This window comes from Megascapheus bottae, chromosome 18, assembly GCF_031878675.1.
Source record: "Megascapheus bottae isolate mThoBot1 chromosome 18, mThoBot2.hap1, whole genome shotgun sequence".
NCBI lineage: Eukaryota > Metazoa > Chordata > Mammalia > Rodentia > Geomyidae > Megascapheus > Megascapheus bottae.
The window spans coordinates 7,273,696-7,297,380 of NC_143526.1; the positions used below are offsets into that span (position 1 = coordinate 7,273,696).

At 47.7% G+C, this 23,685-nt stretch overlaps 1 protein-coding gene and 1 pseudogene across 3 annotated transcripts in view; both read left to right on the forward strand.

Annotated features, from left to right (window-relative positions):
• The window catches only part of Fbxl2 (F-box and leucine rich repeat protein 2), a 72,575-nt gene extending 49,190 nt beyond the window's left edge, over positions 1-23,385 (forward strand). For 2 of the 3 annotated variants that reach the window (XM_090351813.1, XM_090351814.1), the window contains 11 exons: positions 3,036-3,130; positions 6,257-6,325; positions 6,407-6,521; positions 6,733-6,859; positions 6,972-7,046; positions 9,799-9,929; positions 12,587-12,647; positions 13,079-13,123; positions 13,607-13,663; positions 21,002-21,214; positions 21,808-23,385. In XM_090351813.1, the coding sequence (XP_090207939.1) occupies positions 6,301-6,325; positions 6,407-6,521; positions 6,733-6,859; positions 6,972-7,046; positions 9,799-9,929; positions 12,587-12,647; positions 13,079-13,123; positions 13,607-13,663; positions 21,002-21,214; positions 21,808-21,915 (957 nt within the window). In that variant the 5' untranslated portion in view covers positions 3,036-3,130; positions 6,257-6,300 and the 3' untranslated portion in view covers positions 21,916-23,385. The remainder of the gene's footprint in view (positions 1-3,035; positions 3,131-6,256; positions 6,326-6,406; positions 6,522-6,732; positions 6,860-6,971; positions 7,047-9,798; positions 9,930-12,586; positions 12,648-13,078; positions 13,124-13,606; positions 13,664-21,001; positions 21,215-21,807) is intronic. The other variant, XM_090351812.1, reaches the window with a different exon arrangement.
• On the forward strand, positions 7,827-9,737 carry LOC150050052 (acidic fibroblast growth factor intracellular-binding protein pseudogene; annotated as a pseudogene).
• Positions 23,386-23,685: the final 300 nt, after the last annotated feature.

Consider the following 23,685-nt stretch of genomic DNA (forward strand, 5'->3'; position numbering starts at 1 on the left):
ATGCATCTAAAAGTCATTAACTCTGAGGCTTTTTTTTCTTTTTGGCAGTATTGGAGTATCACCAAGGGCCTTACACTTATTAGGCAGGCACACCACTGTTGAAACATGTCTCCAGCCCATGTTCCACTGGTGATTTTTGTAATTTAAAAAATTATTATAACGGTGATATATACAAGGATCATAGTTATGTAAGTCAGGACAGGGGTTAGTTACATAAGTCAGGGAAAGTATATTTTTTTCTGGACAGTGTCACCCCTTCCTTTGCTCTCTCCCAGGTTTTCCCTCCTGTCTTTGACCCACATATCGTACAGTTCATTTTTAACATCCATTGGTTATTTTTTTTTTGCCAGTCCTGGGCTTGAGCTCAGGCCTGAGCACTGTCCTTGGATTTTTCTCAAGGCTAGAACTCTACCACTTGAGCCTCAGCACCACTTCTGGCTTTTTTCTAAGTATGTGGTACCAAGGAATCGAACCCAGGTCTTCGTGCATGCTAGGCAAGCACTCTACCACTAGGCCAAACTCCCGGCTGCCCATTGGTTATTTTGGAGATAGGATTTTGCTTCCTGCCTCTGCATGCATGATCAAGATCTGTGTATTTTACACTTCTGACCATAGCTAAGAATCACATGCATAGGCCAAGAGCTTCTGTTGAGATGGGGTCTTCCGCACTGCCCCTGCTCCTCCTCCTGCTCCTATACTTCCTCTACCACCATCACCTCTCCTCCTCCGCTTCCTCCACTTCCTCCACTTCCTCTTCGTCCTTCTCCTCTTCCTCTTCCTCCTCTTCCTCTACCTCCACTACCAACAAGGCTTGAACTTGGGATCTGTCTGTGCTTTCCCTTGGCATGCATTTTCATGGCTGGTGCTCTACCAGCTGAGGCACTCCTCCAGTACTTCCAAGGCTCTCTTAAGCCCATTTTATGTTCTTGTTTTCCCCCTCCATTTTAGGTTTTTCTTTTTTTCCCCTCCACTAAAGCCTTTCATTCTAAAATATATGCCTGCAACATACCATAGAGTAGATAAACTTGAATATTATGTTTGGAAAGAATTTGCTCTTCTTCCTCTTAGTTGCAAGCATATTACTATAGTTTTTATTTCTTTAATACCAGTACAAGAACTTTTATGCCAAAGAAAAAGGAATAGAAAGTATACATAAATGTAACTACCTTGAAATGGGGAAAAATACATTGGGTATTCATTTGTTGACATTCATGTGAAGATTTTGGTATTTGTTAGGTATTTAAGTACTAGATTTCCAAGTCAGATTTTCCCCCCTTAGTGATGATTATTTTAAATTTCTTAATTTTGCTTAGGAATAATGAATTCATCCAGGTGCTGATGGCTCATACCTATAATTCTAGCTACTCAGGTGGCTGAGATCTGCAGAACTCGGTTCAGAGCCAGCCAAGGCAGGAAATTGTGTGAGATTCTTATCTCCCCCTAACAACTCAAAAGCTAGAAATAGAGCTGTGGCTTCAGTGCCATCCTTAAGCAAAAAAAGTTAAAGAACAGCACCCAGGCCCTGAGTTCTGACTGTGATAGTGGCACATACTCATAAAAGAAATAATAACTCCAAATAGTCTTAAAAATACAATAAATTACTAGTACATATGTCAAAGTTTGGCTTTTGAGCTTAATTGAGATGCTAGCCAGGTAGCAGTATGGAGCCCCCACTGTACAATGTTGCTTTTCTTCTTGAACAGCACCGCATTTTATTGTCTTCAGAAGCTTAGTGCTGAACAACATAACCCTTTGTCTCCTTGTCTCTTCCCAGTTGAGAAGGCATGCATCTCCTCCCAGCCCGCTCTCCCTGGCATCTGGCACCCTTTTCCCAGAACATGGCTTCATGTGCTCTCCACGGCTGCTCTGTGTCCCCGGAGAGCACAGGAGACCTCTGCCCCCTTTGTTTGCTGCACATCTCATGGAGACCCTGTGGGTTTTAGGAATGGTCTAGCACTGTGGGTGGGAAGGGGTAGATATATGTATTGCAATGCTGTGCCCCACACAGTATTGCTGTCTTAAAGCAGGAGTACTATTCCAAACAAAATAAAATGCCATTTGGCACAGGATCTTGCTAGCCCAGCCTGGACTCAAACTCATACAGATCTCTGCCTCTACTTCACACACCATGGCCCCTTGCTGAAATGCTTCCCTATCTTTTGAGTGGGTCTTGGAGCTTGAATTCAGGACCTGAGCACTGTTCCTGAGCTTTTTGCTCAAGACTAGTATTCATCAGCTTTTTGGTGGTTTTTTGGTGGTAAGAATGTTACAGACTTTCTTGTCTAGGCTGGTTTTGAACCCTAATCCTCTCAGATCTAAGCCTCCTGAATAGCTAGGATTATAGGTGCAAGCACCTGGTTTAAATGGCTCCTTTTCCCACTTCCTCCGTTGATGAGGTAGAGGTGATAGCTGGTATTTATGACTGATCTCTAGTCCCATTTGCCTTAGCAACACCTCAGCTGGTGGTGGCCATCTCTTAGGGGGAGAAACCTGCCCTTAGATCTGAAGGGTCCAGCCACGGCTTCCCTGCTGCCACTGGATGGCTGTAGTCGGCTTTTGTCTAAGCCGATTTTGTCTAAGTGATCCTACAGGGTAGTCTTCTCTCACGTTGTGTAGCGTGCTCCACAGAAACGGAAAGCAATAGCGTGGCTGTCTTCTGCCATCGCTGTGCCTGCAGTTGGCAGATCTTTTTCCAAGTGAAGGCCTCTCAGTGGAGAGCTGCTGAGGAGGAGAGCCAGGAGCCTGTAGTTTTGGGAGGAGTAGTGTTTAGCAAAGTGGGATAACATTTTAAGTCGCGCTGCTAGTGTGCTCTGTGGCAGTGTCATACTGCTGACCTTGAAAGCCTTTCCAGAGGACACTTGTGCTTTAGCGGGAGGCCTTCCATGCTTCATCCCCTTTGTGCACCTGCCATAGATGCATGCAGGAGGCAGCGGCCAAAGTGAACCTGAAAATGAGAGTGTTTGAGCATTTCAGGGCATTTTGCTTTTAGACATACAGCCTGGACCAGTGACACCTTTTCCCAACTTTGTCCACAGGGTCGAGTGGTGGAAAACATCTCAAAGCGATGTGGCGGGTTCCTGAGGAAGCTCAGCCTGCGTGGCTGCATTGGTGTCGGGGACGCCTCCTTGAAGTGAGTCCCATCTACAGGGGACGCCGGCAGGGCAGCTTATAGCTGGCATTTTTCTCAGTAAAAATAAGCCAAGCATGTTGCATGCTTTCTTATGTGGAGTTCTTTCTGTGGATTTCCATAAGCAAAGAACCATGACTTTGGAATAGCAGGTGAGTCCATGGTCTTAGCTCAGTTGCTTCACTCCACTGAGTGAAAGTCTGTCCTGAGTGTCAGCGATCCACTGCAGTGCTCGCGCTGTGTGGTCACATGCAATGCTGGGTCGACAGGCCTGCCTTCTTACAACATTACCACGCAATACTCTCTTTTCTTCTTCTGCTTTCATTTTCCATCTCCCGTGCTTTTTAACAAAATTATACTAACATAAAAAGTTCTTTCAAAAATGTCCTTAGCATAGCTAGAATTTTGTTCATAATGGAATGGATTATTGCTGATAGCCATTGTTTATTGGAAATGTTATCAAACTACTCTTCAGAGTATATTCTCATTTGAAAGCATCTAATAAAGTATTGATTCTTATACATCTTATCAAATACCTGTCACCAAGTGGAGTATCCTGTAACCAGAGTAGAGTGTTGTTTACTCTGGGATGACGAGGGATCTCCAGTGGCCACTTTTTGGATGTCACAGAGAGCCCAACAACTGCATGCTAATCCAGGCAGAAACAGGTCAAGTGGAGTTTCTGCTGTATGTGTACTTCATGGCACAATGAAGTCAAAGTCCTAAGTTAAACCCACTTAACATACTCATGGATGTTTACATTCTTTGCCGTTTTTGGCTGTCACACAAAGAGAAAGAGCTGCTGTGTGAATGGATATTAACCTTTGTGTGACTTTCATTTCTTCTGTATGAGTCCCTAGCAGTGTAATGTTTAGATCATTTTGTAAGTATAGGTTGAATGTTTTCTTTGGTTTTGTGCTAACATCCAGGCTTGAATTCAGGGTCTGGGCAATGTCCCTTAACTTTTTTGCTCAAGGCTATTTTGTTCTGGCTATTTGTTGATTAATGGGAAATATGAATGTCATGGACTTCTTGACTCAGGCTAGCTTTGAACCTTCATCTTATTCTCAGCCTTCTGAAGAGGCTTTTCCCCATCTAAGACATGTTCTGTGTATCTTAAGCTGGCCTTAAATGTCTGATCCTCCTGCTCCAGTCTCCAAGTCCTGGGATTACAGATGCTACCATGCTTTTCTTTCTTAAAAAACCTTTTAAATTATTTTCTGAAGGCTAGGAGTTTGGCCTAGTGGTAGAGTGCTTGCCTAGCATGCACGAAGATCCGGGTTCGATTCCTCAGTACCACATACATAGAAAAAAGCTGAAAGTGGTGCTGAGGCTCAAGTGGTAGAGTTCTAACCTTGAGAAAGTCCAAGGACAGTGCTCAGGCCCTGAGCTCAAGCCCAAGACTGGCAAAAAAAATTATTTTCTGAAGAGACAATGTCATTTTAAATTCCCACCAGTATGATGTGATACTTTGATTCTAGCACTTTCTGACCATCTCTGGAATGTGTAGTTCTTGGCAGTTTACTAATTCTGAGGGTGTACAGTGGAACTCACTGTGGCTTTAACTGGCAGCTCTCTAGTTATTAATCTGTTGGACATTTTTATATATACTCTTCAGATCATTTGTCTATTTTCTTTTTGTTGTTATTGGTCATAGGACTTGAACTCAGGGCCTGGGTGCCATCCAGGCTCTTTTTGTCCAAGCCTAGTGCTGTAATAGTCCAGTTTTCTAGAGGTTAATTGGAGTGTCATGGACTTTCCTGCCACTTTTTGGCTTTTTTGGTCCTTAATTGAAAATTAGAGTCTCATAGACTTTCCTATCTGAGCTTGCTATGAACCAGTCCTCGGATCTCAGTCTCCTGAGTAGCTAGGATTGCAGGCGTGAACCACCAGCACCCAGCCCATTTACCCATTTTCTAATTAGATTCTTTTCATTGACTTTTGAGTGTTTTTTTAAAAATATGTTGTATATACAAGTCCTTTGTCAGACATGCCCTTCACAGATATTTTCTCCAGCCCATGACTCATCATTCTCTCAATCATTTCAGTTTGATATTAAAAAAAAAATCTTATGGAGGGGTAAAAAAAATCTTATGGAGGGGTCGGGAGTGTGGCCTAGTGGTAGAGTGCTTGCCTAGCATGCACAAAGCCGTGGGTTCAATTCCTTGCTACCACATACACAAAAAGAGCCAGAAGTGGCACTGTGGCCCAAGTGGTACAATGCTAACCTTGAGAAAAAGAAAAGAAGAAGAAGAAGAAGAAGAAGAAGAAGAAGAAGAAGAAGAAGAAGAAGAAGAAGAAGACGACGACGAGAGGAGGAGGAGGAGAGGAGGGAGGAAGGAGGAAGGAAGGGAGGAAGAAGGAAGGAAGGAAGGGAAGAAGGAAGGAAGGAAGGAAGGAAGGAAGGAAGGAAGGAAGAAGGAAGAATAAAGAAGAAGAAAAAGAGGTGGTGGTGGCGGCAGCAGCAGCGGCGGTGGCAGCAGCAGCAGCAGCAGCTCAAGAACAGTGCCCAGGTCCTGAGTTCAAGCCCCAGGTCTGGCAAAAAAAAAATAATCTAATGGCGCAAGCTTTGGTGTCAGGACTGAGTCCTGTAAGACATTGTTAAAGCTGCATTTCAGGAAGATGCAGGTCACCTGAGCTGACTTGGTTGAACATGTTAAATAGAAAGCCATCCACAGGGATGATTAGCTTTCTGCTTCTGGCCTGGCACCACCCACAGATCACTGAGAAATTTGCCACTCACTGGGAAATGGAGCTCTTGATAGTAAAACTGCTGAATCTTCTCAGTGGCCAGTAGTGGTTTCTCCAGACAAGCCCCAAGGTGACCAAGTGACAGCATATACATATCTTCCTTGTCCCAAATCTAGCCTCCAATCCCAGATGACTGAGCAAGGGGTTAGCCACAGGACTGGTGGTGAGTCTTCAGCTTTACTTCCCAGACTAGCTGCATTGCTCCCCGTTAGAGCTTCATAAATCTACAGGTTACCAAACTCCACATCTACCATCAGAATCTGTACCCAGGAGAGCTGAGTTGTGAACACATCAGTTCAAGACGCTCTGGTTTACGTGCGCCCTCTAGTGGCTGCCTAGCAGCTTGCAGGGGGTTTTAAGACATTTTCTCATTTTCAGGACCTTTGCCCAGAACTGCCGAAACATCGAACATTTAAACCTCAATGGGTGCACAAAAATCACAGACAGGTAAGTAATGAGAATCAGTTTGGGGATTTGGTGGCCATGGGGAAAGCAAGAGGAGAGAAACATGGTTGAAAATATCTTTAGTGTGTCTGCTTCCTTTCAGCACGTGTTATAGTCTTAGCAGATTCTGTTCTAAGCTGAAACACCTGGATCTGACCTCCTGCGTGTCCATTACAAACAGCTCCCTAAAGGGCATCAGGTAAGTGTGCCTGTTGTCTATGACGTGTAGATTGTTCTCTGTGTCTGAAGCTTTCCTCATAGTCCCATTGGAGTAAGATGCAGGCAGCATGCATGATAGGTCCTGGGTTGTCTTTCTCCCTTATCTCTTGTGCTAAACTCAATTCGAAGTTGGTAATAAGCTGTCTGCAGCAGAGGCTGCACAGAGCTATTTTCATTCCTTGCTCTCTCAGCGAGGGCTGCCGAAACCTGGAGTACCTCAACCTCTCTTGGTGCGACCAGATCACAAAGGATGGCATGGAGACACTGGTGCGAGGGTGCCGAGGCCTGAAAGCCCTGCTCCTAAGGGGCTGCACGCAGGTAGAGGGTCCATACGGCTGACCCCTAGGGCTGTGTTTCTTGCACCTTTTCTTGGTGCCTGGCTTATTCTCTCACCTGGATTGCATCCCTTTTGTTTTCTCTGTACACTCAGTTAGAAGACGAAGCTCTGAAGCACATTCAGAACTACTGCCATGAGCTTGTGAGCCTCAACTTGCAGTCCTGCTCAGTAAGTAGCAGCCGCCTGCCCTCGGGCTGCTCCTGTGGAGTTGCAGAGTTGCTGGCACATGGCCGTGTTGCCGCCGTCCCCTGCCGTTCTCTCCCCTGTCCAGTGCGGTTGCCGGAGACGGAAGGACAACAGCAGGCATCACAACACAGGGCCACGGACATCTCCAAACATAGTAGATAGACATGGGGCAATTGAGAGGGGCCACGACTGGGGTTTGAACTTAGGGCCTCACGCCCTCTAGCAGGGATTCTACCCTAGCCCTTTCTCGTTTTGTTTTTTAGATAGGGTCTCCTTTTCGTTTTGTGCTTTGGACCACAATCGTGCATTCTTCCTGTGTAGCTGGTGTGACTGGAAGATGCCAACTTGCCTGATTTGTTTATTGAGATGAGGTCTTGATAACATTTTCTTAGGCTGTCCTTGAACCTCAAGCCTCCCAGTCTTTTCCATAGCTGACATCAGAGTCTTGATGTTTTCCAAAAGACCACTGAGGAAGACAGGAATTCTGTGAGCTAGTTGCTGAGCAGTCACTAGATGTGAACAGTTCACAATAATGTTTTGTGCCTTTTCTTTTTGATGCCATGCAAACTCAGAGCTTAGACACTGCCCCTGAGCTTTCTTGCTCAACGTTAGCATTCTACTACTTGAGTCAAAGCTCCTTTTCCAGTCTCTTGGTAGTTATTTAGAGATGAGAGCCGCAGCGCCTTGGGCTGGGCCCATGGTGGTTCCAGGCCCGGGCAGCCTGGCACGCTGGCACCTCGGTATGCTGGGTGGGGCCTCCCCATGACCAGCGAGCTGGACCTCTTCGTGGGAATACGACCCTTATCAATGAGGAAGTGTAGCCCCTCTGGCTGGATGGTTATTCAGTGAGCTGCATGGTGGCTGTGTGAGTGTGTTGGGGAATCCTGGGACAGGCGACACTCCAGACCACTACCGAACCTTTCACATGCTCAAGCACCTGCCGCACGCCCGGCCCAGGCTGCCACACCAGCTGCTCTTCCCATCCCTCCTCCCGCCAGGCGCTGCACATTGAAAGGGTCAATGGTGTCCTCTGCCTCCACAAGGTACTGCAGCTTTGACGAGGCCTTTGTACGAGAGGTCCTAGGTAAGAAGCTACCCAAGGGCACCAAGAAAGACCTGGATGACATCAACTTCACATCAGGCATCTGTCTGTGACTGTCTGTGACAGTCTTGACAGTTTTGAGTCTTCAGAGTGGTGGAGAAAATGCAGGGTTCCTTGGTGAACAACATCTGGCAACACTTCCTCCCCTCCGATCGATTGGTGAGGGACTGTGCAGCCATTGTCTCCTTTGCCATCCACTGCTTTGGAACAGGGAAGAAAAAGCTCCAGTATCTGAGCTTTGGCAATTTTGCCTTCTGTGCAAGCTCATGGTCCAGAATTGGACCCTTGGAGCCATCAGTGAGGCCCCCACCCACCCAGACCCCCAGGTGGATGACATGGGCATGGACTTAGGCAAAGAATTTCTCCAGGACCTGAAGGGACCCAAGGTGCTAGTGACTGCAAAGGACTTTCATGAGAGCCTGGTGTGCAGAGGGCTCTGCCCTCTGGGGAAGAGTGATGTCCTCTCTGAGATGGAAACCAATCTCAAGAATCTGTCCTGAGCACTGGAGACTGTGCTGCCAAGCTCACTCCCAATAAGTACGTTAAAGACCCATTTGTGAACCTGGTAGAGAAGTTGGTAGAACCTTGCAGCCCTGGCCATGCAATGATATACGGCTCTTTCTGCATCCGTGTTCAGCATCTATCCATTCCCTGGATGGCTTCCTGTACCAAGCCCTGTGGGAATGCTATATGGGCACCCTCTGTGGCTGCCTCCCACACCTCTATCATGGCTGAAACCCTCTCCCTCCATGCTAAACACAGTGACAACAAAGTTGACATGAGTTTGGAAAAACAAAAAAACCAAAGTCATTGGCAGAAGAAAAAGGCAGCAATCTCAGCAGGGCTTGTGTTGCTGGGTTTTCAAGGAAACAGATCTTGAGAAGGTTCTTGCATGTGGCTTTCAGTGAATGAAAGTGGTAGACAAAACAAACGATCTGGACAAATCTTCTTGGTGGGCCTGAAACATTCAAAACTTGACCCCAGGGGCTGGGAATATGGCTTAGTGGTAGGATGCTTGCATAGCATGCATGAATCTCTCCCTGGGTTCGATTCCTCAGCGCCACATATACAGAAAAAGGCAGAAGTGGTGCTGTGGCTCAAGTGGTAAGAGTGCTAGCCTTGAGAAAAAGAACCTCAGAGGGGGTGTCCAGGCCCTGACTTCAGTTCCCAGGACAGGCCAAAAAAACCCCAAAACAAAAACAAAACTGGACCCTTGATCTGCACATAGGACAGTACTGGCAGATGGCTACTATGCATTTCAGATACACATTTTTATTTCTACAAATTAGCATATTTCAGTGAGGATGGCATTTTGAATCCTCACGGCCGAATTACAGTTTTAAGGAATTGGTCATTAACAGTGATGCATTAGATTTGTGCTGTTCTCTAAACCATTGAGAAAGTATTACACGTCCATCTGTGACGTTATGGTGTCTAAGGTAGTACCCCGTAGACAGTCACTCTTGGTGTTTTAAGTGGCTGCACATGGGGAGGTGGCATGTCCCCTGGTGATGCCCGCTTCTTTGGAGGCCGAGCAGAGATAATGCGAGTCCGCACTTGCCCTGTGCTCGTAGCCAGGCACCCCACCCCAGGGCCGCGCCCTCACTTTCCTCCCTGTGCTGCTCTTCCCAGCGCGTCACGGATGAAGGTGTGGTGCAGATATGCAGGGGCTGCCGCCAGCTGCAGGCCCTCTGCCTCTCGGGCTGCAGCAGCCTCACCGACGCGTCTCTCACCGCCCTGGGGTTGAATTGCCCAAGACTGCAGTGAGTATGCCACCGCGACTTTTGTCTTGTGGCCTAGAGCTGGGCTGGGCTGGCCGAGGGAGCTCCTGCAGGAGGCAGGGCACTGGCCAGCGGGGGGACGGTGGGGAGTGGAGGCACTGTCAGGTCCATTGGGGTGGAAGTGAAGCACACCCCTCAGGAAGTTTCCTGAGGACACCGTGCAGCCACCCCGATTCCGCTCACTGCACGTGAGAGCCATCTAGTGGCCGGGTTCAGATGTCCACGGAGCCCTGCTCCAGCTGCATGGGGAGACCCGCAGTCCCCTCCCTAGCCGCTGCTGTCCCCCACAGAAGAAACCTGCTTCAATCAGTGCCCGTTTCTGATTCTTGTGACCGTTAAATGTTTAATGACAGTTACAAATTTAAACCCTTGACAGCGCTGTGCAGATGCTGCTGTGAGCGTAGAGGGAAACAGGCTCAGAGAGAAAGCACGTCATTTGTTCTGGGTCTAGTTATAAATAAGAGATAGATGAAAAAAACAACATGTAACAGTTGGTTTAGGAAACTGTCTAAAAAAACTTGTTTAAAAGCATTTTTAGCCGGATGCCGTGGCTCACACCTGTAATCCTAGCTATTCAGGAGGCTGAGATCTGAGGATCGTGGTTCAAAGCCAGCCCAGGCATGGAAGTCCATGAGACTCTTATCTCCATTTAACCACCAGAAAACAGGAAGTGGCGCTGTGGCTCAAGGGGTAGGGAGGTAACCTTGAGCTGAAGAGCTCAGAGACAATGCCCAGCCCAGAGTTCAAGTCCCACAAGTGACAAAAAAAGTTTTACATGCTAAGGAGATGGATCCATTTTCATGTTTCTGTCACTTTTTTGCTTTTGACAGTACTGAGTGTGACCTCAAGGCTTTGTGCTTGCTAGGCAGGCATGCTTGCCGCTTGAGCCATACCTCAGACCCCTTTGCTTTGGGTGGTTTTTTGCCAAGGCCGGCCTGGACCGCTGCCCTCCTGCCTGTGCCTTTCTTGTTGGGATGTCAGCTGTGCACCACCAAGCCCAGTGTTGCTTCCTTCTCCTCTCTCCCTCCCTCCCCTCCATTCCTTTATCCCCCCTTCCCTCTCTTTTCCTCTTTCCTCTTTTTTTTTGTATTTTTTTATTGTAATTAGTAAAAGGGTTACATGATATTTGCCAGATAGAAGATGCATTAATTCACATACATTGATACCCTTTCACATGTCTTGGTACCCATTTCCCTCCCCCCCCCCCGACTCTTTCCTCTTTTTCATCTCTCCTTTCTCCCCTTTCCCTGTGTTGGGCTCACCTAGGCAAGTGCTCTAAGACTGCGCAATGCTCCTGGCCCAATTTGGCCAGTGTTATTGGTTGAGATGGGGTCTGATGAACTTTTTGACGGGGATGGCCTCGATCTGTCTCTCAAGTAGCTAGGATTATAGGCATGGAGCCACCATGCCTGGCATGTCACTTAACTTTTGAGAATCCTGTATTCTGTTCTTTCCATTTACTTAATCTTGTATTAGTGGTCTAGCATGAACAAAGCCCTGGGTTTGATTCCCTGGAACCACACACACAGAAAAAGCAGAAAGTAGCTCTGTGGCTCAAGTGAGAAAAAAAGTGTCTGAGGACAGTGTCTAGGCCCCGAGTTCAAGCCCCAAGACTGGCAAAATAAATAAGAAGAAAACTCATCAGAGGGGCTGGGAGTTTGGCCTAGTGGTTAAAGTGCTTGCCTAGCATGCATGAAGACCCGGGTTCGAATCCTCGGTACCACATATAGAAAAAAAGCCGGAAGTGGTGCTGAGGCTCAAGTGGTAGAGCTCTAGCCTTGAGAAAGTCCAAGGACAGTGCTCAGGCCCTGAGCTCAAGCCCAGGACTGGCAAAAACAAACAAACAAACAAAACTCATCAGAGGGCTGGGAAATGCTCAGTAGTCAAAAAATATGCATTTTTCATGTTTGAGGCCCTGAGTTTAATCCCAGAAATCTCTCCCCACCCCAAACCAAAAACACTCCATCTCTGGGTACTCATGGCTCATACCCATTAGCTCCTCTGGAGGCTGAGACCTGAAGGATGACAATTTTAAATAAGAAAGGTCTATGAAATTCCAGCCCCAGTTAACTAGCAAAGCATATTAGAGTTATGATTCAAGTAGTAGAGTGCTAGCCAAGCAAGCAAGTGCAAGGCCTTGAGTTCAAACCCCAGTACTGCCCACAAAATAAAGCCCTCCATCTTACCAGAGTTTCTTACCTCAGTTTCTTCAGTAAGGGCCAATTTAGCTTGGAAATGTCATTCACGTATTTATCTCTAGTAAGCATGGGCATTGTTTTAAATAGGAAGTGGGGTAATGGGAGATCTCGACATACTGTCCGTTCTGGGCTGAGGCTGGAGCCCAGAGGTGAGGGTTTCCCCAACCTGGCCCTACTTGGTAAATAAATAGGAGAGGATCCCAGGTTCACTGCTGGCATTTGAGAGGCGACCTCAGGACCGCCGTCGGTCCTTCAGGTCAGTGGGTGTGCATGCATCTGACCCTCTTGGGGCCATTAGAGCAGAAGCTAGTCCTGGAGCCGCGTGAATTCAGGACTGCAGCGCGCTCACGTGTGTGTGTGTGTGTGTGTGTGTGTGTGTGTGTGTGTGTGTGTGTGTGTGTTTTAACCATGTGGTACCTTTTTTGTCCCTGCATGCCCCAGAATTTTGGAGGCCGCCCGATGTTCCCATTTGACGGATGCAGGCTTTACGCTTTTAGCTCGGGTAAGGCATAGATTCTTTTAAAAAGCAAACTGTAAGTCACCTCCCTAACTTAAGGTCACCTGGCATGGTTTTTGGACGGTGGAGGTGGTGGTACAAAATAACTGGCTTCAAGAAAGCCAAGCACAAAAGCAGAGTAGAACTGTGCGAGTATGTTTGGTATTTTTTCCAGTTAGCCAGAAACGTGGGGAGATCCTATAGACCTGACTGTCATTTGGTTGGATGGAACTGGTCTGAACATGCCTGCCAGATGTTTTCCTCTGTGGGTGGCAACTCCACAGCTGCTCCTGCAGGGTGGAGCTCTGCTCTAGGCTCTGTCTTTACTCTGCCTGCTATCCCTGGCCTGGAGTAGCTTCTGTGGTTAGGGAAGGCGGGGAAACTGAGTGCCGCCCAAGCTCACCCAAAGACAGCAGGTGTGTCTTGCATTCTTTCAGAATTGCCACGAGCTGGAGAAGATGGATCTTGAAGAATGCATCCTGGTGAGTGGACTCCAGCGGCCCAGCCCCACACTGCAGGTGGCTGACCTCACCCCCATTGCCTGCCACCCCTCCTTCTTGCCCAGTGTAGCAGGGCAGGACCAGACAGTGGGATGTGTGAACCCGGGCTGTTCTAGGTTCCTAGACAGAACTGCCACAAAGAATTCATGACAGCTGTTTTGCCAAAAAGAAAAAGGAAAGCCTCTTTTATTCCTCACAGAACTTGAGAAATAAGCAGAGGCGAGTCTGGAGAATCCTCTGCCCTGCCCCCTCTGTGTCCTGCCTCTAGGCCCCTGGGCCTAAAGGTGAGACCGGAAAATAGTCCTGCTTCCCCTGGAGTGGGAGAGGAGATTGTGGGTGCCCCCTGCTGGATGTCTGGGACATTTTTGCCTCTCTGTGTTCTCTGGTTCCCGTCTCGTGGGAAGGAGAAGCAGGTTAGAGGTTCAGTCCTAGTGGACGCCACACTAATGTAGTCTTTCTCCCCAGATAACGGACAGCACGCTCATTCAGCTTTCCATTCACTGTCCCAAGCTGCAAGCCCTGGTGAGTTTGAGCTCCTTGCCTCACCCTGCCTAACTGCTTAAAACTGCCAGCTCTGCCACTTTCCTCACCTGGGTGGGCTGTCGGGGAGGCAGGGCATCCGAATGCTTCTCTTCTCATTGTGTGATGTGAGCCTAAAGCGACCGTGTGAGGATCCCTTCGGCAAGTGTATACTCCTCTTGTCAGGCAGGTAGGGGTTTAAGTGTTAGAACCCAAGACTGAAGCCCTGCCTGTGAGCATGCTGGGTTTACAGTTCTGCCCACATTAGGACTGTTCCAGCAGCTTCGCTGGCATTCATATGTCCTCCAGAGGAGCCTGTGTGTGAGAATCAGTCCCATGTCACCTTGTGACAGCTCTGTGACACTGGCACAGTTTGCAGCCTCGTTTCATGAATGAAGAAACTCAGGCTCAAAGCGGTTAGCTGCTCAGAGCCAGATTCCTGGCCTACCTTCCAGCTGCATGATGCTCACAGCTCTCCTTATGCCAGCTTTCTCCTCAGTTGTCTCTGAAATGTGTTCTCTTCGTAGAGACTAGAATTCTGTAACATTAATGTCTCGGTCTTTTTTCTTGTAGCACTGGGACTGAATTCAGGGCCTGTGCTTTACTATTTGAACTATGCCTTCCTCTTTTCTTGTGGTTTAAGCTACTTTCCAGGGCCACACTTTTGTCCAGGACTGACCTGGATTGCAGAAGGCTGTGATCACATTTAGCTTCTCTTTGTTAAGATGGGGTTTGTCTCCCCATCACTTCTCCTTTCCACATCCCCTCTTTTCTATCAGGCTCAAGTGCAGCTAGGCTCTGGATATATCTGAGACCATTTCAGTTTGGGGTCATAATGCAGACTTAACCCAGAGTCTGAGTAAATTGTATGCATACAGTTTGGTGGTTTTGATATTTTTGTGCCAGTTGGCTTGGATCTGGTTTGGGGATTGAACTGAAACTCACCTTTAGTTTCTCACAAATGGAAATTTTGGAGTCTTGTGCTTCAGTCCTACTGCTTCTCTGTCTATGGGGTTTTCTCTGTCCCACTCCTAGACTCGGGGCTCATCGCCTTCACAAGGTCTCCTCACAGCAGGTGTCTCGGAGGACTCTCTTAGCCCTGCCCCACTGCTTCCTTTCTTCCTTTTTGCTCTAGAGGCTGGGCAGCCTTCAGACAGACAATAGGAACTGAAAATCCTGCCACTTTTGTCCCCTATTTTTACAAAAAAATATTTTTTTTGCCAGTCCTGGGCCATGAACTCAGGGCCTGAGCACTGTCCTTGGACTTTCTCAAGGCTAGATCTCTACCACTTGAGCCTCGGCACCACTTCTGGCTTTTTTCTATGTATGTGGTACCAAGGAATTGAACCCGGGTCCTCGTGCATGCTAGGCAAACACTGTACTACTAGGCCAAACTCCAGGCCTCTACAAAAAATATTTTGAGAAACAGGACTTAAGAGTAAAAAAATAAAACTAGAAATCACTTAGATGGTGGTACACACCTGTGATCCCAGAACCTGGGTAGTAAATGCAGGATGGAGAGTTCCAGTCCCACCTGGAACTGAGTGCTGATGGCTCAGGCCTGTTATCCCAGCTACCGAAGGCAGAAATCAGGAAGACCGCCAGATAGAAACACAGTCCGGGTTGGTTTGGGCATATGATGCAGGTCTCGGTTTGAAAAGCAAGGCAAAAAGCGTTAGTAGCATGGCAGACAGAGTGCTTGCCTAGCAAATGCAGGCTCTTGCATTGTACTTCTAGAACTACCGAAGAGCAAAACAAACAAAAATAAGCCTATAAATCCAAGACAAAAAAACAAACAAACTCTAAGCTGGGTGCTGGTGGCTCATATCTGTAATCCTAGCTACTCAGGAGGCTGAGATCTGAACATCATGTTCAAAGCCAGCCTGGGCATGAAAGTTCACAAGATTCTTATCTCCAATTAACCCACCAGAAAACTGGAAGTGGTGCTGTGGTTCTAAGTGGTAGAGTGGTAGCCTAGAGCTGAAGATCTCAGGGATAACGCCCAGGTCCTGAGTTCAAGCCCACAACCAACAGAAAAAAAAAAAAGACAACAAAAAAACCACAAACTCTAAATAAAGCCCATAAAGAGCTAGGCACCAATGGCTCATGCCTGTGATACTATCTACTCAGGAGTCTGAGATCTGAGGACCACAGTTTGAAGCCAGCCTAGGCAGAAAAGTCTGTGTGAGACTCTTATCTCCAATTAACCACTCAAAAACCTTAAGTAGAGCTATGGCTCAAGTGGTAGAGCACTAGCCTTGAGCACAAAGAGGGTCAAAGGCAGTGCCCAGACCCTGAGTTCAAGCCCCCAATCAATCAAAAACAAAACCCACAAGGAATAAGTAGCAGAAAAGCAATGGAAGTCTTAGCTTTGTGATTCTCAGAGAGAAATTCTGTGCACGGCATTGCTTCTGTCTTGCTAACTCCCAGTACTTGGTGAGCTCAGCACATGACAGGCACTTTCTCAGGCCTTGAGAGTAGGGATAATTCATCAGGTGAGGCACCCTCCTTTTGGCTCAAACTCCCAGGGTCCTTGTTGAGGATGTTTGTGAGGACACCCCCCCCCATGCTTTGATGCTGAGAGCCACACGAAGGGCGGGTTTTGTTGAGAATGCGTTGGCAGTACCTCATAGCGCACACCACAGCAGCTCCCTTTGACAAATTGAGGGTGGCAGCAGCGTGGCCTCTGGCTTCTGAGTGTGCCACAGAACCATATGTGTTCTCTGCAAGCCTTGCGCTGAGCAGGTGACCCCAGAGGAGCAGTGCAGGGAGAGCCTGAGAGAGCAGAGGGTACAGGCCCAGGTGACAGGGCCCGCGGCAGACTCCAGCCCAGACTCTGGGGAGAACAGGAGGCAGTGCTATTGGTGGAAACTGGTATGAATATCAAAATATGGCTTTTATCTTTTACTAAAGATCTGCAAGCAGGAAGAAGTGGAGGGAAAGGGATGACCGCCAGCCTGAAGCCAGGTGAATATCGCAGCTCAGTTCTTAAGGCTTCCATTTCCCCAGGCTCTGCTTCTCCCTAAGCAGACCACTGTGCACACGCTGCTGCTTCCAGAAAACCCTAGGACGCCAGAGTCACAGGACTGTTGCTTGTTTTGGAAGTCAAGTACATATCTGCAGACAAGGAAGTCACAGCTTGAGAAGAATGCAAAAGAGTGGAACTGGAACATGTGGGAAGTCTTGGAACTTGTTTTTAGCTTAGAAGGTGGAATGACGGGTCCTGTTGACTGTAGAGGGGCTGATTTCCTGTTACCGCAGCTACTCAAATCATTTCAGGTGCAATTCACTGCTTCAGGAAGCTACTTGGGCAGTATTTTAGAGCAGGTGCCAGTGGCTCACATTGGTAATCCTAGCTGCTCAGTAGGCCGAGATCTGAGGTGGCAATTCAAAAGCAGCTCAGTCAGGAAAAGGGCAGGAGACGTATTTCCTCCAGTTAATAACCAAAAAGCCAAAAGTGGAGCTGTGACTCAAGTGGTAGAGCACTAGCATTGAGCAAAAAGCAGCTCAGGAGCCAGGCACTGGTAGCTCATGCCTGTAATCCTAGCTACTCTGGAGGCCAAGATCAGAGGACTGTGGTTCAAAGCGAACCCAGGCAGGAAAGTCCTGGGACTCTTATCTGTCATTAGTCACCATAAAGCTGGAAGCAGAGGTGTGGCTCAAGTAGTAGAGTGCTAGCTGTAGGCAAGAAAGCTGAGAGCTTGAGGCCCAGTTAAAGCCCTGGGGGAGGGGGGAAGAGAGAGAAGGAGAGGGAGGGAGAGAGAGAGAGGGAGAGGGAGGGAGAGAGGGAGAGGGAGGGAGAGAGGGAGAGGGAGGGAGAGAGAGAGGGAGAGGGAAGGAGAGAAAGATGGGGGAGAGGGAGGGAGAGAGAAAGGGAGAGAGAGGGAGAGAGATCTCCAGATATGAAAAAGGGGAGTATAGCCAGGGTGATGGTGGGAGGGGAGAACCCCACCAAATACCCCCAAGTAAAAAAATCAAATTCATTACTTTTTCATTGTTAGCAATTATGGTTTTCACCTACCTTGTCAAAACACTATGTTATATGGAAAGCTGAGACCACGGGGTGTCAATCAGTTACTCTCCCACAGGTGCACACCCCTTGTGTGTCATCTGTAGCCAGATGACATGCTGCTAGAAAGCCTGCTTTCTTCATGTAAGCGGGCTCATTACCAAGCTGTATCTATATGGCCATTCCCCCACAACCTGAAACAGCATCTGCTTCCTGCTTGAGAAGCCAGCATCATCACCCACCTTCCTTCATCGCCCCTCTGTCACCAGCTACAGCCGTTCTTTGTCAACAGACCCAGCCTTGTCAATCACCATTATATGTTCCCTCCCTCTTCTCCAGTCACCTAAGTGCTCCATGGACTGGCTGTCACCTGGCCCACGCCAGCCTCAGCTACTGAGCCAGGCCTGGGCACATGGCCATCTGTGGTGAGCGGAGAGTAAGTGGAACAAGAGGCAGAGGCCATAGCCTGTGGTAGTGCTGAGCTGCTAGTTGTAAGAAATAAGGGGCAAGCAACCAATAGAGGTGTGAGGCTTAACTGGGGGGCAGGAGTGGAGGCGACGGCAGCAGACAGGTGGGAATTTTAGGGGACAGTCACACAGGCACATGGGTCACATTATGCGGACCATAGGAATCTGGGGGGGGGGTGCAGAGTCAGTTCTGAGGAGTGTAATGAGACTGTCACAGCTGGGGTAGGAATTTGTCACACCGGGAAAACAAGACATTGTAGAAGTAGGATTTAATGGACAAGTTAGCTCTGGGACCTTAGACTGTCTGTCCCTCTGGCTCTCTGTGGGGTTTGAAGGTCGAGTGTGTTGAGCCACTGTGGGAGAACAGTGAAGTGGCTCCCAAAGTGGGAAGTTGGCTTATAAAGTAAATCCATCAGGCTGCACACTTAAGTAGTTACTAGCTGGGGACAGGGGGGAGAGAGCAGTTTGGCCTAGTAGTAAGAGTGCTTGCCTAGCATGCATGAAGACCCAGGTTCAAGTCCTTGGTACCACATATGTAGAAAAAGCTAGAAGTGGTGTTGTGGCTCAAGTGGTAGAGCACTAGCCTTGAGAAAGCCCAAGGACAGTGCTCAGGCCCTGAGCTCAAGCCCAGGACTGGAAAAAAAAATTACTAGCCAGGCTCATGCCTATAATCCTAGCTATTCAGGAGGCTGACATCTGAGGATCAAGGTTCAAAGCCAGCCCTGGCACTAAAGGACTCTTATTTCCGATTAATTACTAGAAAACCAGAAGTGGTGCTGTGGCGGAGTAGAGCACTAGCTTTGAGCTGGAGCTCAGGGAGAATAAGCGCCCAGGCCCAGAATTCTAGCCCCACAGTTGACCAAAAAAAAAAAAAAAAAGTTACTGAAAAAGACAAGAGCTCAGGGCTCCGAGTTCAAACGTGACTACTGGCACCAAAAATTCTCTGCTTGGTACATGGGAGCCCATGTGCACACAGCCAGGCCAGGCCATTGGCAGCAGGGGAAACAGCCTGTGGCTGCTTTCTTGTTGGACTGGTGCATACTGACCTGTCACTGACTCAATTTGCTGATCGTTAAGATTCTATAGGCATAGCCACTGGCACCCGGCTGGATGGCTTGTTTTTTTTCCAGTTTGTTTTTATGTAGTGCCTTAGAGGTTTTCCTGTGCTTAATGGTGCCAGGACTTGAAGCAGGGTCTTGTCCATCCCAGGCAAGGGCTTGGTTACCAAGTAAACCGAGTTAGGCTCCTGGCTTTGGGTTTCTTTTTCCACCTTTTGGTCTTCTGAGTGCTGGGCTGATAACATTGTATCTTGACAATTTTATGTTGACTACAACACTGAGAGTGGGATTAGTGTCTACCACCTGTTTTTTTGGTGCCAGTCCTGGCCTTGAGCTCAGGGCCTGAGCACTGTCCTTGGATTTTCTCAAGGCTACAGCTCTACCACTTGAGCCTTAATACCACTTACAGCCTTTTTTCTATGTATGTGGCACAGAGGAATTGAACCTGGGTCTTCGTGCATGCTAGGCAAGCACTCTACCACTAGGCCAAACTCCTGGCCCCTACCCATTGACTTTTTTAGTCTCTGTGCATTGGTTTTAGTGGTTGCATTTTATCCTTGGGTCATGGCAGTTCTCTCCTGTAAGCCCAAGGCTGTTTTCCTCAGTTCCAGGTTTAAAAAAGTTTGTAAGACCCATCTCAGCAAAACAAGCACGAGGTCCTGAGAACCTCTGTACTGCCTGAAACAACAAATGTACCAAAACCCCAAACTGTTATCTTTTATAAATGTGCGTGCAAATGAAAGGCTGCATTGGAAGTGGGGGGGGTGCAGAGGCAGTCTGTGGGTCATGTCATCCTGGCCTGTGACCACCCTGACCGCGCACCCCATGCTCTACTGGAAAGCAGATGTAATCATGGGCTCTAAATCCACTCGTGTGACCACACTAATGGGGCTGGAACTCAAGGCCCCACTCCTGTTAGGCCAGGTTAATGCTTGAGCTACAATCCCAGACACCCCCCACACCTCCTTTTTTTGCTTTTTCAAATAGGGTCTTGCTTCTTTTAGGGGTGCCTGACTCCGAGGTAGCACAGGCCACCCCTGCTAGGCTATAGAGATGGAGTATGATTTTGTCTAGGTTGACCTTGAACCTTGACCTTCCCAGTCTCTTTCCTACTTTGTTCCTAATCCTCAAACAGCAGGTAGTAGGGGGCTGTGTGTGCACACCGCTTTCCCAAGTCAAACCCTGTATTGGACGCTCAGTGTTTGCCCTGACTTCAGTCTAATAACGAATATGATTTCAAGTTTTAGCTTCATAAGTGCAGATATAATTTTACCACCAGGGCGCACACATGACCTGACTGTGGGCCCCGTTTTTTTTGAATGGGGACACTACAGTCCAGGTTGTCACCGGCCTGGCCTCTATTCCAGTGGCGAATTAGGCAACAGCTGTTCTCAAGTGTAGAATGAATTTCTCTCAAGCATTACACTTGCCTTTGTGGTCAGAAAGCTGTGGAAAGCCCCGCCTAGTCACAGCAAGCCCACGACTGCAGTGTCTTAGCCATCTCATAGGCTGGGTACTTAGAACAAAAAAGTTGCTCTCTTATTACTGGAAACTTCAGTCCTGAGGTTTGGGGGCTGGCAATTTGATAAGGACAAAGGGCGCCGGGAATCTAGTCCTTGAGCTGTTCAATGGGCATGAATCCACTTCGGCAGGTGGACGTTGCATTAGGGCTCCGCTTCTTCCACTGTTGCACTAGGGCCTAAGCTTCTAGCATATGCTTTTAGGGGACCATCACCTTGGGACACTTGATCAGCTGCCATGCACATGCCAGGTGAACATCTATGAACACCTGCTTCTCCTCACCCAGAGCCTGTCTCACTGTGAGCTCATCACGGATGATGGGATCCTGCACCTGAGCAACAGCGCCTGTGGCCACGAGAGACTGCGGGTGCTGGAGCTGGACAATTGCCTCCTCATCACAGACGCAGCCCTGGAGCACTTGGAGAGCTGCCGGGGCCTGGAGCGCCTCGAGCTGTACGACTGCCAGCAGGTCACTCGCGCTGGCATCAAGCGGATGCGGGTAGGTATGGGAGAAAGTCCCACCTGGCACAGTGGCTGGCTGCCCCTGTGAACCAACGTTTCCCCCATTCTGCCCTAAGCCAGTAGGTCTGCCCGCTGGTCCCATGTACGCTGTGTCCTCCTTAACTTCTTCACAGTTCCACTGCTGTGGCCCCAATCCAAAAGTTTCAACTGGACTGAGGTAGAGTCCCAGGCATCTACTACTGATCAGCGCCCTTATAAAACTTGCCACTGTATTCCATTTAGAACCACGTTTTTCCACAGAGAAATCACCCACGTCACTGTCTTGATAAGTTGAGGCCAGTTTTCATCTACATTCAGTGCTGCTACCCAAGGTTCTTCAAGTCAGCTCACAAACAGGCCTGGTTACTATTACTCGACAGAAATATATTGTTTCCGTTAGTGTTTAGAAGGTTCTGGATCTTCCTTTTTGCACAAGGACATGGAGTGACAGGAGCAGTTCTAGCTGATGGCAGTACTTCTACAAACTTTGTTGGAACGATGTCCAGTATTCCGGTAGGATACACTCTCAATAGGCTTCAGGTTTTCTAGGATTGACCCACAATCCTGGAGCAAATCTCCTTTCTCTTCCAGGCTCAGCTCCCTCATGTCAAAGTCCATGCCTACTTTGCTCCTGTCACTCCCCCACCAGCGGTGGCAGGAGGGGGCCAGCGACTGTGCAGGTGCTGTATCATCCTGTGAAAGCAGCAGCTGCCTGGAGCCCACCGGTGATGGAGAGTCTTCTCCAGTGAAGACCAGACTTCCAAACTCCACCATCACCCACGTCTGTTGATTCTCCGCTGGGAAAGCACTTACAGGTAAAGGACTTGGGTGTGGACTGCAGTAATTCTGGCAATAGCTTTCACCTGTACTTTGCTGTAATGCAATCAAAGCCAAGCCTGTGTGAGCACATGGCAAGCGTGGTCTAGTGTAGCCAAGACCACACAGGAAACCAGGATCCCTTCCGAGCTGGGTCCCTACCCCTTGGTGTAATCAGCATCCCTCACACAGATCGTCAGTGTTAGCACAACTTGAAGAGCAAAACAACCTGGTGATTTTTCTACCTGATCCTTAAGCCAGTGGCCTACTTGCATTTTGATTAGCGGGACTTTTCCACTTTGTAGATTCAACAGCAACTTTATCCAAGTGACTGTACTGCAAATTTATGATGCCTGATAGTTTTATATGTAGAAAAGTCTGTGGAAGGCATGTTAACAGATTTACATAAAACGCCAAAGAAATGACTAAACTTGGTGAAGCAGGGTCTTCACCTTTCTGTGTGTATCAACTGTTACATCCACCTCCAGGGACCAAAAACTGAACAAAAGCAGTTAGGTTTGTGTTACCTAACTGGGAAAGTTAAACAGATAAGTACTGATAGGCTATGTAGCATATAATGCATTTTTGTTAAGGGTGGAAAAAAGCCAATTATGTCCACACGTCTCAAAAAATTTAGATCTTAAATATGGAATTGAAGTTTAAATTATAATCAATTAAAATAATGGATGGATGCATGTGGAATGGATGTGATTTATTTTCTCAGATTTATTTAGATATCAGGCTATACCAGAACTAATGAAAAACTTTTATACATTTAAAACTCAGACCAGTGGGTTGGCATCTTTTAGACTCATAAAATGAATAAACCATTGACATGCTTAACAGAATTACGTCAAGAGGTATTGCTGTATGTTATCTTTCTTCCAGAATGTAAAACTAAGCAAAACAATTTCCAAATTCAGGTCTAAAGTTACCTTAGGTTTGAGGAATTCTTGCTTGGTGTTGATCACACTTGTGACCTTCAGTAAGATTAGAACTCACCACCACCTTCATTGTTTAGGTGTAAATGGTAGCTGACTCTTCCTACCAACCTTTTAGTCCCTAACCTGAAAGGCTGAGAACTTGTGAGAAGTACAACAGGAAACACGAGAGGTCTTCTGTGACTGAGCAGTGCCTCAGCGCCACGCTAGGTGGAGAAGGCAGACCCATGCATATATGCCACACTGACCCAGTAGGATCACCAGAGTACTCAAAAGATGACTTTATTGCCTTCTTATATGCTTCAGTACTCCCAGATTTGAGCTGTGAATATGATAGCCATCATTTAAATACACAACCTGCAGGATGTATGACTGATGCAGGAAGTCATGTAAATAAACTAAATCACTGAAATCAAGCCTGTAATATGTTCATTTAAGTGAAATGACCAGTGCCTTATACATATGTCTTTTGAGTTGGATACAGCCTCTCATGGCTCTAGACTATGGTCTAGACCATGACACCATGACCTCATTCACAGACAAGGGAACTTACTCTTGAAAGACCATCAAGCTGCTGGGACTGTGGGGCATATACAGTATAGCACTGGCCTAGCAAGCACAAAGACCCCAGGTAAGTGTCAGTTAGTGGGATAACCTGTCATTTTATCAACTTTAAGAAAATGAACCACAAAGCCTTGTGAGTGTGCAAGTA